The 16,358-nt window shown below is 50.8% G+C and overlaps 1 protein-coding gene and 1 long non-coding RNA gene across 2 annotated transcripts; both read left to right on the top strand.

Moving 5' to 3' along the window:
• The first annotated feature begins 25 nt into the window (after nt 1–25).
• ZFP41 (ZFP41 zinc finger protein) lies at nt 26–3,692 on the top strand. The gene is made up of 2 exons (XM_008573549.1): nt 26–104; nt 2,867–3,692. Exon 2 carries the CDS (start codon nt 3,056–3,058, stop codon nt 3,650–3,652), a length of 597 nt encoding a protein of 198 aa, XP_008571771.1. The 5' UTR covers nt 26–104; nt 2,867–3,055; the 3' UTR covers nt 3,653–3,692.
• A 133-nt stretch (nt 3,693–3,825) lies between these two features.
• On the top strand, nt 3,826–13,920 carry LOC103591139. Its single transcript, XR_550544.1, has 4 exons — nt 3,826–4,646; nt 7,241–7,366; nt 10,710–10,854; nt 11,544–13,920. It is a non-coding gene; the product is annotated as an uncharacterized LOC103591139 (long non-coding RNA).
• Nucleotides 13,921–16,358: the final 2,438 nt, after the last annotated feature.

Here is a 16,358-nt window from a genome sequence, read left to right on the forward strand (position 1 = left end):
GGGACCCGGCGGCTGGGCTCCTCTCTCTAGCCGACAGCCGCCTCACCCGGTCCGGCCGTGCGCGCCTAGTCACGCCAGGCCCTCGGTGCCTCGTCTCCAGCCAGGTACGCCCGGGTGCCGCCCCGCGCTCCAGAGAGCAGCCGAGGCCGTGCGCGCCGCGCGGGTTTCCGTGGAGGGAGCACGGGCGAGACCGGCGGGACCTCCCCTCCGCCTGCCCTGGAGGCCGGTGTCTCGAGCCTTGACGCAGCTCCAGACTCCTGGCCGGCCGCGCTCCCGACAGGCCTTTGCGGTGCAGCCTTGCCCTGGGGTCTCTGTCCGTGAGAGCCGGGCTGCTGAAGGCCGTGGAGGGAGGGGCGCGGAGAGCGGGGCGTCCTGGGCGTCCCTGCGCTGGTGGACACCGAGCTTCACGTCGCCAGTGGAGAGGCCTCGGCCCGGAGGGGAGCAGCTGCGCTGCCTGCCCGCGCGGGCGTGCTTTGAGTGTCTGTAACCGTAGCGGTCACTGACGCTGCAGGCCTGTGAGATGTGGAGGCCTAGGAGACAGTCGCGAGGTCCTGCTCCATTTTTAACAACTGTCTTCTTTCTCGGTGTGCGCAGCACGCAGAGAAGTGAGCGAACCCGGTCTCTGTCATGGAGTGCCTGCCAGCTTGAGCTGGGCCGAGAAGACCATTATCGAGAACAAACGTTTCCTGGGCAGTTTGTGACAGTGACTTGGGGATACAAAAAAGGCGTGATCCTTGCCCTCAGGAAACCCTGCCTCATATGGAGGCTGGCATGTCAATGACAAGCCACATGTGGAGTGACAAGTGTCCTGGTAGAGGGAACAGTGCTGTGGAGCTCAGAGAACCAGCGCAAGCCCCAGGCTGACAGGTGTCAGGCTCAGTGGGTTCAGGGACCACCCCTTTCCATGGAGCATAGTCGACTTAGCACCAAGATGACTTTACGCCCTTCCCCGGAGAGCAGTAGCTGCCTGCAGCTCAGCTCCTTCCACATGAGGCACGAGGGTTGCGTGCTCTTTTGTATTAGATCTTGGTTTTCACCTGTTTCCTGTTAAAGCTACACTCACGCCTCAAACTCCTGTCTGGCTGAAACTCCAGCCTGGTTGATTGGGGCTGTGATTCTCCACCCTGGGTCACCAGGGCACCCCCCTACCCATCCCAGCAGAGATGCCACCTGTACGGTTATTTTGTGTATGACCTCCACATGTGGAATAGAAAAGGAAAGACCAAGCATCCCCTCTTGACTTAACAAAGAGAATTCAAAGTATTTGTACGTTGAATTGTATGTCACTTAGGAACCAATACAAATAATATGGAGTAATTTTACCTAGAGCACCACATTTTGCAGTAAGGCAACTGTCAGGACTATGGACCTCTTAGTAGAGAAGAGTAACTGTCCCAGGACATGAGGCTCCTTTGCTAAGAACAGCTTCTGCAAGAATGGTTTGAAGAGTCAGAACATGACCTGCTTTCCTGGGAGATGCAGAGGAAGGAGTACTTCCTCATAATTTTGTTGAGGCTTCTTTCACCAGCAGAAAGAAACGTTTTTCAGGGCTTTATGCTGGAATTACTTTAGTTGGCACTGAGAGAAAGAGGCCAGTCAAGGAAGCTCAGGAATAATACGGCAGAGAAATGGCAGAGCCGGGTTCTCAGCAGGCAAGATGTGGGTGGCACAGGCCACTGCCTCTACAGACACCTGGCCTTACCTGTCGTTGGGACTGACTAATTCTTGTTTGAGTCTGTGGTGAGCCTGGGATGCTATTAGATGGGGTTATGGACAATGTATATCAGATCTTTCCTTCTCCCAAGATGTCCTTACTAGAGACACTTGCATAACATAACATTCAGACAATGAAAGCAGAATCCTGGTTGATGGTCAGTTTTGGCCCCAAGTCTGGATGAGAACTTGCCTCAGCTCCACAGCTCAGGCAGGAAGCAGTAGAGAAGCCAACCAGTGCACAGACTGCAGCCAGGGCCCAGGGCTGCCACTCATTCCCACGTGAGCTGGAGACTAGGTATATGATACTTGCTAAGTGCTTAGAACGGGGCGCGCTCTCTGAGTGATGGTTATTTTAATTTTATGACCATTCAACAGGTATTTAATGAGGAGCTTCCACGTGCCAGAGCTATTGCAAAGCATTCGGACAGACAGCACATTGAGCAAGAAAAAGTCTGCATTTAGTAAAAATAAATGAAAGAAGTTTAGCCCACGTTAAGAGCTAGAGGATAAATGGAGCAGGCTAAGAGAAAACAGGGTGTGGGGACATGTGTGGCCAGGTGGGAGGCCTCTGAGAAGGGGCCATTGGGGCACAGCTCTGACGGCTGAAGGGCCAGCCCACACAGGATGTGATAGGATGGGGTTCACTGGCTGCTGTGGACAATGGGGGGTGGCGGAAGGGGCACAGCCCCCAGTTTCATCCAGCTCAGAATCCAGGCTCCAGGTGATGGCAGCACCTTCCCTGAGGGGCACATGTGGCTCCTGTAGTCCCAAAGCACATTGATTGACTGGCCCCAAATCCAGGAAGGTAGAGAAGGAATGAGAAAAGGAAAGTGGAGGAGGGAAAGTCACAAGGCCGCAGGTGGCCTGTGGTTCGTGTCAGATCCTACCGGATGTGGCGTGCAGGCTCCATTCCCTGGCAGAGGAACAAGGGCACCTTTTTGGTGCTGAGTGGGCAATGATGCCGTTTGCAGAAAGGAGGGGAGTGAAGAGCGGGCTGAAGATTGAACGTCCATGTGGGAATACGTAGGGAAGGAAGGGGGCGTGACCCCACCCCATGTCCCTTCCCAGCACTTGCCCTCCTGTCCCTTGATCACACGGTCCCTGAAAGACACACATTTAATCTAACGTTTATGATCTTGCTTCTCTCCAGCAGCAAAGGGTGGTGGCGCTCTTCTTCCTGGTGCAGAGCTCCAGTTACACACTCAGAAAGTGGAGAGTTGCCTCTAAAGCAAGCCGTTCCTGAGCAAGGGGAGCCACAGAGAAAGAAAACAGCCCCGGCCTTCCTCGTAGCCCAGGCTGCAGACCTGGGCCCTCAGTGGCTGCCAGGGATCAGAGAAAAATGGAAAAGCCTGTGGGCAGAAAAAAGAAGACACAGGCCCTGAAGAAGGAAGTGGACGCGCAGAAGGACACTCACAGAGAAGAGAAAGTGTCTGGGGGAGGAAAGCCAAACAGGAGATGCACTGCAGCCAGAAAGCACAGTGAAGAGCCGCGCCTAAGCCCTGAAGATGAAGAACACATCTTTGATGCCTTTGATGCTTCATTTAAAGATGACTTTGAGGGCATCCCCGTGTTTGTTCCTTTTCAGAGGAGGAAGCCTTATGAGTGCAGTGAATGCGGGCGGGTCTTTAAACACAAGACAGATCACATTCGCCATCAGAGAGTCCACACCGGAGAGAAGCCCTTCAAGTGCAATCAGTGTGGGAAGACCTTCCGGCACAGCTCCGACGTCACTAAACATCAGAGAATTCACACTGGAGAGAAGCCCTTTAAATGCGGGGAGTGCGGGAAAGCCTTTAACTGCGGTTCCAATCTCCTGAAGCATCAGAAGACACACACCGGAGAGAAGCCCTATGAGTGTAAGGAATGTGGGAAAGCCTTTGCCTACAGCTCCTGCCTCATCCGACATCGCAAGCGCCACCCACGGAAGAAGCACTGAGCGTGGGGAAGCTGCCTGAACCTTCCTGGTGGGCATGCTCCGTGGCTTCCTCCCCACTGAGCATCTGACCAAGGCCAGGAGTCATGTGCAGCGTCTCTGCCGTCACCAGGAAAATCTGCCCCATCAGATATGCAAAGTCCAGACAGGTGAGAGACCTGTGAACCTTCCTGGTGGGCATGCTCCGTGGCTTCCTCCCCACTGAGCATCTGACCAAGGCCAGGAGTCATGTGCAGCGTCCCTGCCGTCACCAGGAAAATCTGCCCCATCAGATATGCAAAGTCCAGACAGGTGAGAGACCTGTCTGCCCCAGAGAATCTCCGTGGATAGACACTGTGATAACCTGGAAGCTCCCCCAGGCTGCTTGCAGCTACGGGCCATTCTCCAAGTTGCTTGATGCTGCTCGGGGCTTAGCACCAGAGGCAGACAGTGCGTTAGCTGCCATCCAGGGGACAGGCTTGGGATGCCTGAGAACACCCAGCAGGAGAGGCACATGACATTGGCAAGGGCCCACTCTGCTTTGGCACTTTCACCAGCACCTTTGAAGACTCAAGGTCTCCTGATGCCCCAAGCCAGTCCGCATGCAGCCTGGCAGGATCCTGTGGCCCTGAGCTAAGGGACAGTGCTCTCTGGCGAGCTCTGGGGACCCGGGTGCCCACCAGACCGCACCAGACCCCTGCTCGGCCCTGCTTAGCTGGCTTCAGTGACCATCCTGCGGTTTGTCCCCTGGCTTTTCTCCTCAGGTGGAACATCAGTCCCTGATGATGCTCAGCCCCCTGTCTCCTGAAACTGGGCCACGCCATGTGTCTTTCCAGCACAGCCATCATCCCAGGTGGGCAGCCTGACTTACGTGGATGGACCACTGGAGACGTGGGCTCCTCAGGGCCTTGAATGGTACCACTGTGGGAAATGCTTGCCCCAGCCATGTGGCAGGGCCCTGGGTGCCAAAGGCAGCTTCAATCCTGCCTGTGTCTGCACAGGCCAGTCCTCCATTCAGGTTGGTTCCAGTTCTCCCTGCTTGTCCCCAATTCCGGCCTGCCCCATGGGAGAGTGTCCACATGAGTGTACCCGCTTTTGGTGTCCATCCACAAGTGGTCTGGATGGGGCTCTGTGCTCTCTAGGGGACTTTCTAGGGGTTTGTAAGAGGGTAGCAGAGTGATTTTGTCGACCAAGAGGCAATATGGCTTTTTATTGGGAAAATGTTAGCACCTATGTTTTCATCTGTTTGGACACAAGAAATTAATAATGCCCTTAGTCTTTGGGGATTCTGTCCTGAAAAAAAGGGTCTCAAATTAGAGCCAAAGGTGGACTCATCCATCAAGCAGTCACAGAAACTGAGGGGGAGTCACCGCCACAAGTGATTGACAACAGAGTCCTATTCCCAGTGGAAATGTTAGTTACTGGGTTAGCAAATTTTTACTGTTGGAATCCTTCCGAAAGCTGTGACATTCTGATACCTCCTCATGGCTGGGTGCCTCCTACGGCAGCAGCCCCACACCAGCTCAGCCACCATGGCACAGTGGTACATGGAATTGCCATCCTTGCAGAGTGGCACTGCAGCCAGCCTACCTCCCACTTGTGAGAAAACTTCAGTCCCTGTACTCACACTTATTTCAAGAACATTCCCAAAATACATGCAGAACATTTGTCTTCTCCCCACCTCTCACATGGCCTGCCTGGCCCGAGGAGCCCGTTTTGTGGCTGCTGGGAGCCTGGGAGCTTTCGCCAGCCAGCTGTCCTGCGGAAAGGCTGCTCAGCTCCTGGCCTCTCTTGTACCTGTTTTCCAAAGGAGACATTCTGATAATTCACTTGTTCCAGTCTCCTCTATTTCCCCTTCCCCACAAAAAAGGAAAAGAAATAGTCTAGAACTGGGAAATAAAATTCACCTAAATCCCAAAACCAAATGGAATCCCGCCACAGGAGTTTAGCGTCTAGCCCAGTTAATTTTCTGCAGTAGCAGACTGTGGGCGTGTTCTCCAAGGTCAGGAGCGACACCTACTGCCTGGACTGGGCGTGAACCCAAACAGGCCTGTGCGAGCAGAATGCCCCCACCCCAGCACAGCGCACAGCTGGGTAGTGCTGGGCATCTGTGCAGCCCCGCCGTTTTGTTTGGGTTGAGATCATATTGGCCTTTATCAAATATGTTGTCTGGGGTGTTCTGCTCTCGTGACCATGCTCGAGGGGCCACCCTGCGTTCAGGTGGGCAGGTAATCCTCAGTTTCTGCTATAGGGGAACCTTTGGTGCCCATGGCCTCCTCACTGTCCTGCCACCATGGTCACTGTCAGAAGCAAGGCTTTTGTGGTCTCTAAGGAAAGCTGGCTCTCCTCCCCTGTGGCCTGTGGTGTGTCATGTGGCTGCCCCCTGCAGTGACTGCACACTGCAGGGCGTGTGCAGATCCCCAGGGCTGCAGTCGGCTCACTGCTCTCACTGCTCTCACTGTGGGGCAAGGGGAGCAAGATGCAGCAGCTTTGCCCCACTAGACTGCTCCCGGGTGCTGCAGGTGGGCCTCAGCTGGCGCAGCCCATCCCACAGGGTAGAACATTCCCAGGTGGGGGGCTTCCTGTACTGGGGTCACCTCAGACAGCCATCTCCAGCAGAAGGAGCCTCACAGTCCCAGAATAGAAATTTGATGAGGCAGAATTATTCAGAAGCAGGTGTCAGAGCTGACATAGGAGACACACACCTAGTGTGTGCTACTTGACTGAACAAGTTGCTGTAAAGACGTTGCTGGGACATCTGGCAAACCTGGAGCCAGGACTGTCCACCAAGTGGCAGCACGGTGTCCTGGCTGCTGTCCCCACGTCCTGGTACTGCAGATGCATGCGGAGCTGCTCGGGCACAGGGCTTGATTTCTGCAGTTCACCCTCAGATGTCTGGCAGAAAAGAGCAGTAACATGTGTGTGTATCTATGCACTGACACAGATGAAGCAGACGGGCTGAATGTCAAACTTTCCCTGCACAGGGCCAAAGCGTCATATTTTTGGCTTTGCAGCCATATGTTGGTATCACAACTCAATGGCAGTTATAGACAGCATGTAAAGGAATGAGCGTGGCTGTGTGCCAGTAAAACTTTATCCACAAAAATAGGCGGCCGGCCAGATCTGGCCGACAGGCCACAGTTTGCCAGCCCCTGTCCTAAAGGAGCGTATGTGAAAGTTCCCTCCCTATCTTTGCAGGCGTCCTGTATGCCTTAACGTCCTGCAGAACTAAACATGACAGATGGCTGGGGAGAGCTGGCTTAGGAAATCAGGAAACCATGGGGTGGGGCAGAGAGCCGCTCAGAGCAGGGTCCTCTGCTGTTGGTCTTGATATGCCGGGACGATGACAGGGATGGACAGATGTCCATCACAGCCCAGCACACTTGTGTACATGCCCTGGTGCTGTGTGCATTTTTTATTTTTACTTGCTATTAGTATTAAAATAATTTTTCTCTGTTACTGCCAGTGAGAAGCATTACTGTTAACCACTGCATAATCTGTTGAATAGAAAAACCAGAGTTGATTTATCTATTTTCTAACACAGGCATGTAGGCTGTTTCCAGTTTAGGTTATTATAAGTAATGTCATGATAGATATCTTTTCTACATTTAGGGCCAATAGGATGGGCCCCCAGATGCGGAATGACATATTGCCAAATGCCTGCCCCCAGATTGTGCCCACGTAGATGCCTGCAGCAGTGCACGAACAGCAGGGCCACCTTGGCCTCTCCAGCAGTGGGTAGGTGGGTTCTTAATCCTTGCCAGTTTGTTAGGAGAGAAAACACTTGTTTTAATCTGATGTCTTTGATTTCTAGAAAGGAAGTCAGGGCAAAGAGCTTAGGCTCTTGAGTCAAATTATCGACCTGACCCCTTGCTTTGCATCTATGGGACTGTGGACACATTGCATTACTTCCTTGTGCCTCAGTGGCCTCAAATGTGAAATGGAGATGCTGACAGTGCTAACCACCTAGGACCACCAGGAAATCAGTGACTTACTGTGTGAAGCCTCAGTGCAGTGCTGGCTCACACTAATTGTTTAACAAGTGTTAGCTCCCATCATGGGTTACTGTCCTTACAGGAATCAGATGTTTGCTTACTTGCAGGGAGGGGAGACCTTGGATACCTCTCCCAGGGACAGACAGGAGCAGACGTCAACAAAATCAGCATGAAAGACAGCAAAAGTGCATTATCTCAAAGCACCTGGAAATCCAGACAGCAAAGATACAGTTCACAGCTATGAGGAAAATCTCACAACAACCAAAATCAGTCTGCCGACTTTTTCTTTTCTTGTCCCGTCTCTTTGGTGCAGACACATGGGCTTATTTCTCATTTCCCTGAGTTATCATCGTGACAGTGCAACCATAGTTAGCACTGAAGCCAAGTCTTTTAGATTAGTCTCTGTTTTTGTGTTTTGTTGTTGTTTAAAGGAAGGCCAACATTCTAGGAAAAAGAAAACCTAAATAACCTGAGTCAAAAAGAACATAATAAAAATTATAAAATACTTAAAACTTAGTGATAATACTGTAAGAACCTTTGGGTGTAGATAAAGCCAAAAGGAAATTTATAGCCTTAAGTGTGCATATTCCTATTAGAAGAAGAGCTAGAAATCAGTAAACTAAGCATCCAATTTTAAAAGTTATAAAAAGAGTCAAGGGTTCAAATCCCCATGCCAGCCAACCACAAAAATAAATAAAGATAAAAATTATAAAAAGAATAACAGAATAAGCTCAAAGTGGAAAGGAAGAAATTAATAAAGTTAATTATTAATCTAACGGGAATAGATACTGTTGAGAGGATAAAAAAGCTAAAAGTTGGGCTTTTTTCCACATTTGTCTGAACTCTTGAAAGTTCTTTAAAAGGACTATTAAAAGTGACGTCCCCTGGTAACACGATTGATTGGGAAGAGAGGAAGAGCACACGAGCTGTGAGCAATGAGACGGGAGGACAAGTTCAGATCAACAGAATAAGCTCAAAGTGGAAAGAAATTAATAAAGTTAATTATTAATCTAACGGGAATAGATACTGTTGAGAGGATAAAAAAGCTAAAAGTTGGGGGGCTTTTTTCCACATTTGTCTGAACTCTTGAAAGTTCTTTAAAAGGACTATTAAAAGTGACGTCCCCTGGTAACACGATTGGGAAGAGAGGAAGAGCACACGAGCTGTGAGCAATGAGACGGGAGGACAAGTTCAGATACATCCAAGACTGAAAAGATGAGAAAATACTGCTGGTAAACATGAGAACTCAGAGGAAGTGGCTAGATTATTAGAAGAACTTACCAAACCAACTCAAGCAGAAGTAGCTTAAAGAATCCCATAACCATTAAAGAGTCTATCAGTAGTTCACAGTCTTCCCAGAACACCAAGTCCAGATGGTTTACAGGGGAGGTCAAGAAGCAGGTAACTCCAGAGTTACACAGACTCACACACAGAAAAACTGCCTCACCGTACTTTATGAAGCTAGTATAACCTTGATGTAAAAACCACAGCTCAGTGTCACTCATGCACACAGGTGCAGAAGTCCTAAAGAAAATAGTAGCAAGCCAAATTCAACAGTGCGTGGAGAGATAATATAGGGAGACCAATCAGGTTTATTTCAGGAAGGCAAATTTGGTTCAAAATTGGTGTAATTTGGGCCAGCCCCGTGGCTCACTCGGGAGAGTGCGGCACTGGTAGTGCCAAGGCTGCGGGTTCGGATGCTATATAGGGATGGCCGGTGCGCTCACTGGCTGAGCGTGGTGCTGACAACACCGTGCCGAGGGTTGCGATCCCCTTACCAGTCAAAAAAGAAAAAAAAGTTGGTGTAATTTTTCACATGAACAGAAAAGGGGAGAGGATTACCTTCTTATCTTAGTAGCTACAGAGAATACATCTGCTGATGTTTAACATTCATTTGTCTTCAGTGTCTCTTCATTAATAAGGACTGTAATAGTTTTCTTAACCTGATAAAGAATATCTACCAAAACCTACAGCAACATTGTATGTACCCACATAAACCCGACCTTAGGTTAAACATTAAGCAGCACTCCCTTTAAAGTCAAAAACTGAGAGTTCCTGCTCTCACCCCTGCTCAGCATGGCACTGGGAGTTCCAGCCAGTACAGTGAGACAAGGGGTAAACTACGTTAAGATTAGAATGGAAAACCTAATTATTTTAGCAGATATTATCTTCACAGAAACCTGAAAATTATCACACTATTGAAATTATTAAGGATTTAGCAAGATTGTCACAGGGATCAGTATACAAAAGTCAACTGAGTTATATGTCCAACAGAATTGAAAACAGAGACTCAGATATCTGTGCAAGTGTCAATAGCAGCACTAGTTACACCAGCCACGGGTGGAAACAACCCAAGTGTCCATCAGCAGACAAGTGGATAAACAAAACATGGTGTATGTACAATGGAATACTGTTCAGCTATAAAAAGTAATGAAATTTTGATTCATGGATGAACCTTGAAAACATGATGCTTAGTGAAATAAGCCAGACACAGAAGGACAAATATTGTATGATTCCATTTTTATGAGGTACCTAGAGTAGGCAGATGCATAGAGATAAAAAAAAGGATGGTGGTTACCAGGGCCTGGGGAGGGGAGGTGAGAGGGTCACTGTTTAATGGCTCAGGATTTATGTTGAAGTGATAAATGCAGTGGACTGAATGTGTCCCCCAAAATCCATATGTTGAAATCCTAACCGCCAATGTGATGGTGTTAGGAGGCAGGACATTTGGGAGGTGATTAGGTTTAGATGAGGACATGAGGGTGGCCCCCATGATGGAATTAGTGCCCATATAAGAAGGGACAGAGGCTCTCACCCTCGTGTACCACATGAGGATACGAGATCACACTGCGTCCTGACCTCAGACTTCAGCCTCCAGAACTGAGAGAGATTTCTGTTGATTATAAGGTGCCCAGTCTGTGATGCTCATCATAGCCAGCGAGACAGCGAGAACTTAGGGGTATAGGTAGTGGTGATGGGCACACAGAGGTGCCAGTCATAGCCACGTGACCAAAGCCATGTTCTTGCTTTTTCCCAGCAAAGGAACTAGGTGATAATTGCACTTTCTCCTTTTTTTTTTTTTCCAGAATGTACCACTTGTCACCTCTCGCAGGGTGACGGAGACACAAAGGATTACTCAGAGCCCATGTATCCAGAGCAATGAGAGGCCCAAAGGGGCTGGACCTAGGGAGAACTCCAAGAGAGGAGAGCCCAGGCACAGCCCTGAGTCAGGTTTTGCTTCAGTTTTTATTGTAAAGACAAGAAATTACAGAAGAAACACAGGTGGTTAATCAGTCATAGTGAAAACATAAACAAACTGGCTACATGACAATTTTTATTAAAGCAGGTGTAACTTAAAATAGTTCAAGCAATTTACCATCAAAGAAGTCATAAAACTAAGCTATGTGACATACAAAAAGAAACAATGACATAATCACCATGGCAGCACTTAGCTCCCTGAGAAACACAAAGAAACAGCAGAGGGTAAGATATGGAACATCCCCGAACTACTAACTAGCACAATAGCCTTGAAGATTTTAGCTCACATACTTTCCCATCATTTAGGTTTAGCTGCACCGAGGGCAACTGCCCCCAGAGCAATCACTTTTGCTGTTTCAATTCTCTTATTCACATCAAAGAATTTAGTCCTGTGACAGTTTTCTGGTTTTTACCAATCTTAGCATTTCTATGTGTGTTTCTGAAGAGTTGGGCTATGGCTTAAACTACAGGTCTTTGGTCCTGCTAAACTAAGGACTTTGGTCCTCCTAAGCTACAGCCTAATCTAAGGACTTTGGTCCTTCTATGCTATAGGCTATGGCCCTGTGAAATACATGTGTTTTATTAATGTTAATGTCCTCCACATACCACACTGAGAATGTATTTGTTTACTCACTCAGAATGTACTTCTCATCCCTTTTAAGTTTTTAGAGTGGCTCACCCCAAAACAAGAAGTTCCTGATGAACTATGCATGAAAAGGAACCCTAAAACTAGCAAGGAAGACTCCGGCATTCCTGAGTTTGGAGGAGAAGGAAAATGGTCTGATGAGACCCATGAAGCCTCCCCCAGAGCATGGGCTTGCGGCCAGGACCGGCACCCACACGGCTCCCTCAGGCTGTCTTGGTTGAGGCTTCATCCACCCAGAGGCGTCAACAGAGAGGCACAGCTGGGGACTCACCTGGGAAGGGCCGTGGCTGCAGGGACGGTCAGCTTGGCAGCAGGAATGCCGTACTGCACATGGGGTGAGTGCAGGGAAGTGTTTTGTCTGAGAGGCCTGCAAACACAGCACACAGGTGAGAAACTGGAAAGGCTGCGGGGGAGCTCTCGCTTGGTGTCCACACGGAGGCTCAGACAGTCACAGTGGGCAGCTGTTCACGAATGACCTCCGTTCCCACTCACTGCCGGCCAGCGCCCACTGGAGAGCCACGCTAACATGAGGCCCGCCCCAACGTCAGCTCCTGCTCACTTGAGCAAGGCCACCTGGAAGGGAGTGCTGGGAACTGGCTTGATATTCAGAACCTTCTCGACGTCTGAGAAGTGTGTTGGGGGAAGCACGAGAACCCTTCAGCCAGGCATCAGGGTTCTCATTGCAGGAAAACATTAAAGTAACACCCTGAAACTACCAGCCCTGGGTTGCACCTGGCCGTCACCTCCCAACCACCCTGTCCAGCAGGCGCTGCCCCTGGGGCCTCATCTGGCAGGAAGAGCACTGACCAGGACAGCCACAGCTGGGCCCCACCCGTCCAAGCACAGAGAACTTCTGAATGCCACAACTTCGTTCTGCCACGGAGACCTGATATCGAGTGTCCCTCATTGGAGCATTTTGCGAGTTCTGGCAGCACTGTCCCTCCAGGCCTCATCCTGGCCTGTGAGGGAAGGTGGGAGCCATCTCTCGGGAGAAGCAGGAAGTGAGCACTGAGGAGGGGTGTTCAGCCCCTGGGACCAGACATCTGGGGGACACAGAGCCAGCTTCAGGAAGGCAGAGCCCTTCCTTGTCTGGGCCTCTGTCCTCTTCCACACGGGTAGGGGGAGGGTGCAGACCAGCAACATGGATTTAATGGCTCTGGCTGGGTCTAGCTGCATTTCCTGGGGAGGCTGTGGACATCAGGGTGCCCCTGGGCTTTATTACTAGTGACCACTCACTGATCCCCAGTTTGGGCACCAAGATATGATTGTTTCTTTTGTGCAAGCGAGCTAACAATGCAGAGGAAGGACTTGGGGACAGGGTCCTGTGGCCTCAGCACCAGGGAGAAAGGCCAGGCACCTGGATGGCAGAGCTCACTGCAGAAGCCCCACAGGCACTGGGGAGACTGGAATGACTGCTCTGGAACAGGACAGGGGTAGGGGGTGTCTGCGGTCAGCAGGGCATAGCTGAAGGGCAGCAGGAGGGTGGTGAGGAGGATGGGCTGGGCTCTGAGTTGGTGCAGGCGGGGAGCTGGGCACCCTTGCCAAACGTCACCTGCAGGTGAGGAGACTGCGCCAAGCACTCCAGCCTGTGCCCTGAGAACATTGTGCTTCTGAGGTTGGTGTTCTTTTCTCCTGGCTTCCTCCTCAAATCCCAGACATAACGGCAGCAAGGACGAACAGACTGTCCTCACCTTGACCAGAATCCCCTGTGATTCCTGCTTGGCTGTGGTGGTGACTGCCTGCTAAGATCTGTGCTTGATGCTGTTGCCCGCAGTCGCCCTTGCAGTGGCCCCAGGGGGCCCCAGGTGTGGATGTACCTGCCATACTGCTGGGGTGCTCTTTTTACCACAGCCTCAGCCATGTCCACCTGGCTCGTGTTTTCTAGTGTCCGCACCTGTGTTTTCACGTGTAGCTTTTTTCTGGTGAAGTTGAACACTTGGCCTGTCCAAACACTCCTGCCATTTGCTAGTGGGATGTGCTCCTCCCGCTGTGTTCATTCACAGCAGTCTACGTGCTGTGAATGCTCCTGTAACAGCCCATGGCTTGGCTTGTGTTGGTGGCAGATACTGTCACTGGTCTAGTGTTTCCCACTGTTACTTTGTATTGTCCAAAAACTTAACTTTCCAACTAGCCAAAGTGTTGAACTTTTACATAATATCCTTAGTCCTTAGTAAGTATCCTGTACAGTTGGGGTAAATATTCTATTTTGTTTTCGACTACGGTTTTTGTGTATTGTGGTTGTTTTGTTTTGTTTTCTTAGTCCCTATGAATTGCAGTATTGGGTTCCCATATGACTTTTCATTTGCCTCCACGTATTCATACAGAATGTTTTCTTTCTTGCTGCTTGTTGATATCTATTTTCTCATATAGTAAACATCTATTTCTGACCTGTTCACTGGGTTCCTTTTGATCTCTCTGCACTTCGGAGGTGCAGTCAAGATTCCTCCAAGGGGGCTGCCAGCTTCCTCCGCAGGGAACAGTGCAGGTCCCAGGTCCTCAGGACTGCAGAACCAGACCCTGGCTGGGCACTGCCTCCAATGGGTCTCTTCAGGACTGCTTTGCATTAATCAACTCAGTTAAATAGTTGAGTTTAGAGAGTCTTCTGTGTATTGTGGATACACATTCCTTGTTGGATATATGATTTGCAAATATCTCCTCCCCAAATCTTCCAATTGCTAAATGTCGGCAACTAGTTCAAGTTTTTCTTTAGTAAAAAAAACACCCAAACAAAAGAGGCTGTGAGCTGAATGGGGTTTAGGGCCACCAATTTTTCCTCTAGAAAAGTTTGTGATTACTTTGTGAATATCCAGGGAAAATTCTCTGAGTCTTGCATTAGATGTTCTGTAGCTCTATTACACCCAAACAAAAGAGGCTGTGAGCTGAATGGGGTTTAGGGCCACCAATTTTTCCTCTAGAAAAGTTTGTGACTACTTTGTGAATATCCAGGGAAAATTCTCTGAGTCTTGCATTAGATGTTCTGTAGCTCTATTAAAACAGAATAATATTTCCTGGCTCATATCCAGAACCTTCCCTGATTTGGCCTCTGCCCGCCTTTCTTCTTCCCCACTCCAAAAAGCCTGCAAGCGGCTCCATTCACACTCTAGTGGCCAGCTCAGAGAGGTGACACTGGAAAATCTCAGGAACAGGGCTGTCTGGGTGCGACATCCTTCCTGGGAGGTCAGGGTCAGGTATGTGTGTTCAGGAGCTCCCACCTGAACCTCTCGGCCTTCAAATGGGCTCAGGAAACTCCTTCAAGGTCCTGGGCCCCTGCCCGATGCTCCTTCCCTGTTGAGAAAGCATGAGCTTTTGGCATTAAAGCCTGGGAACTATTTAGCACCTGCAGAACACGATTTCACTACTCAGCGCAGCCCCCTAAGGTTTACTGCCCCATGTACTCTAGAGGGTGGTCCCAGAGAAACGGGTGAGCCACGTAGCCTTAAAGCACAGCAAGGACTGGACCCTGGCTCCTGCCTGGGGTGCAGTGTTCTCATTCAGCAGATAGGCACCAAACCTGTGACATCCTGGTGCCCAGGCTCCCGCTGCGCTGCTAGCCAGCCCAGATGCCCCCACTCCATTTTCTTCCTCACAAACAGGACTTGCCAACTCCAAGCCCAGCACCATGGCCAGCTGGAGCCAGCGCAGTCATGGTGAGGTGTGGGGATGAATGGGTGGCCGGAAGAGCAGGAGCATTGGGACAGAACTTCAGGAAGGCTGACCTGCATGATTTCAGCAGGGCCTGCAAGGGGTGGTGCAGGGAAAACCCCCAGTCCTGGTATCCTGCAGACAGTCTGCAGCCAGCACACTCTTGCACACCAGCATGAATCCCATGGGAAGATTTTCAGTTGTTCCACTCTTGCTAGGAGCCCAGGATATTCATTTGCCAGAGCCTGATGACCCCGGGTGCCCCTGGATGTCAGAGGCTCTTCTCCCCTTGCTCACCTGGGTTAGGGTAACCCTAACCCTAACCCTCCAGCACCAATTTTTGTCAGTCTCCTTCCCAGCTCCTGTCCTGTCCACCCCAACCAATGTCGCTTACCAAGGACGGTGCCTCCCCTGCACTCGACTGTCCTGGTGGCCAATCGCTCCCCATGTGGCCCTGAATGCCCAGCTTCTTTCTCCTGCCTCGTGCCCCACCCCAAGGTTGGACATCTCTTCCTCCCTGAAGATCCTTCGGTCTCCAGGCTCCCTCCTTCACCGTCCTCTCGCCCTTCGCCCGTCCAGGCCCAGGGGTCCAAGCAAGCCTGCTGGACGTTCCGCTGCTGGACACGTTCACAGGGCTCGAGGGCTCGCCTCCTGCAAGGTTCCAGGTCGTAAGAACAGGGCTGGGAAAGAAACTGGGGATGAACGTCAGGAAGTTCAGGATGGAGGACGATTCTGTGAAACAGTTTTGGGAAAACTAGAAGCAGATACTCCTTGGGCCCTAGAGGACACGTGGATGGCCGGTCGGTTTGGAGGGGCACTCCAGACACCCACCAAGGGGGGAAAGAGGCTGTTTTCCAGCAAGTTCCCCGGCAGACGACCGCATCTGTGGAAACACCCGAGGGAAAACCGCACTGAGGGAGATTTGGGCGGAACCTTTAAAGTCAGCTTAAATTCTGTCACTGACGGAGCGCTCCAGGGGGACGAGGACGTCGCGGCGGCGCGTGCGTCGGGTCCAGCCCTTCCCCGCACACGGCGGCTGAGACACCGGGAGCGTGTCCCTCGCTGGTGAATGTGCCTCCTCCTCACCTGAGACTTCTCAGCAGCTCACATGCTGCCCCCACCCATATCCCTCTCGATCCCCCTCATCTGCCATGGTTTTCATTTTCCCCAGGTCCCAGGTGTGCACACC

The sequence above is a fragment of the Galeopterus variegatus genome, unplaced genomic scaffold (assembly GCF_000696425.1).
Source record: "Galeopterus variegatus unplaced genomic scaffold, G_variegatus-3.0.2 Scaffold932, whole genome shotgun sequence".
NCBI classification, from domain to species: domain Eukaryota; kingdom Metazoa; phylum Chordata; class Mammalia; order Dermoptera; family Cynocephalidae; genus Galeopterus; species Galeopterus variegatus.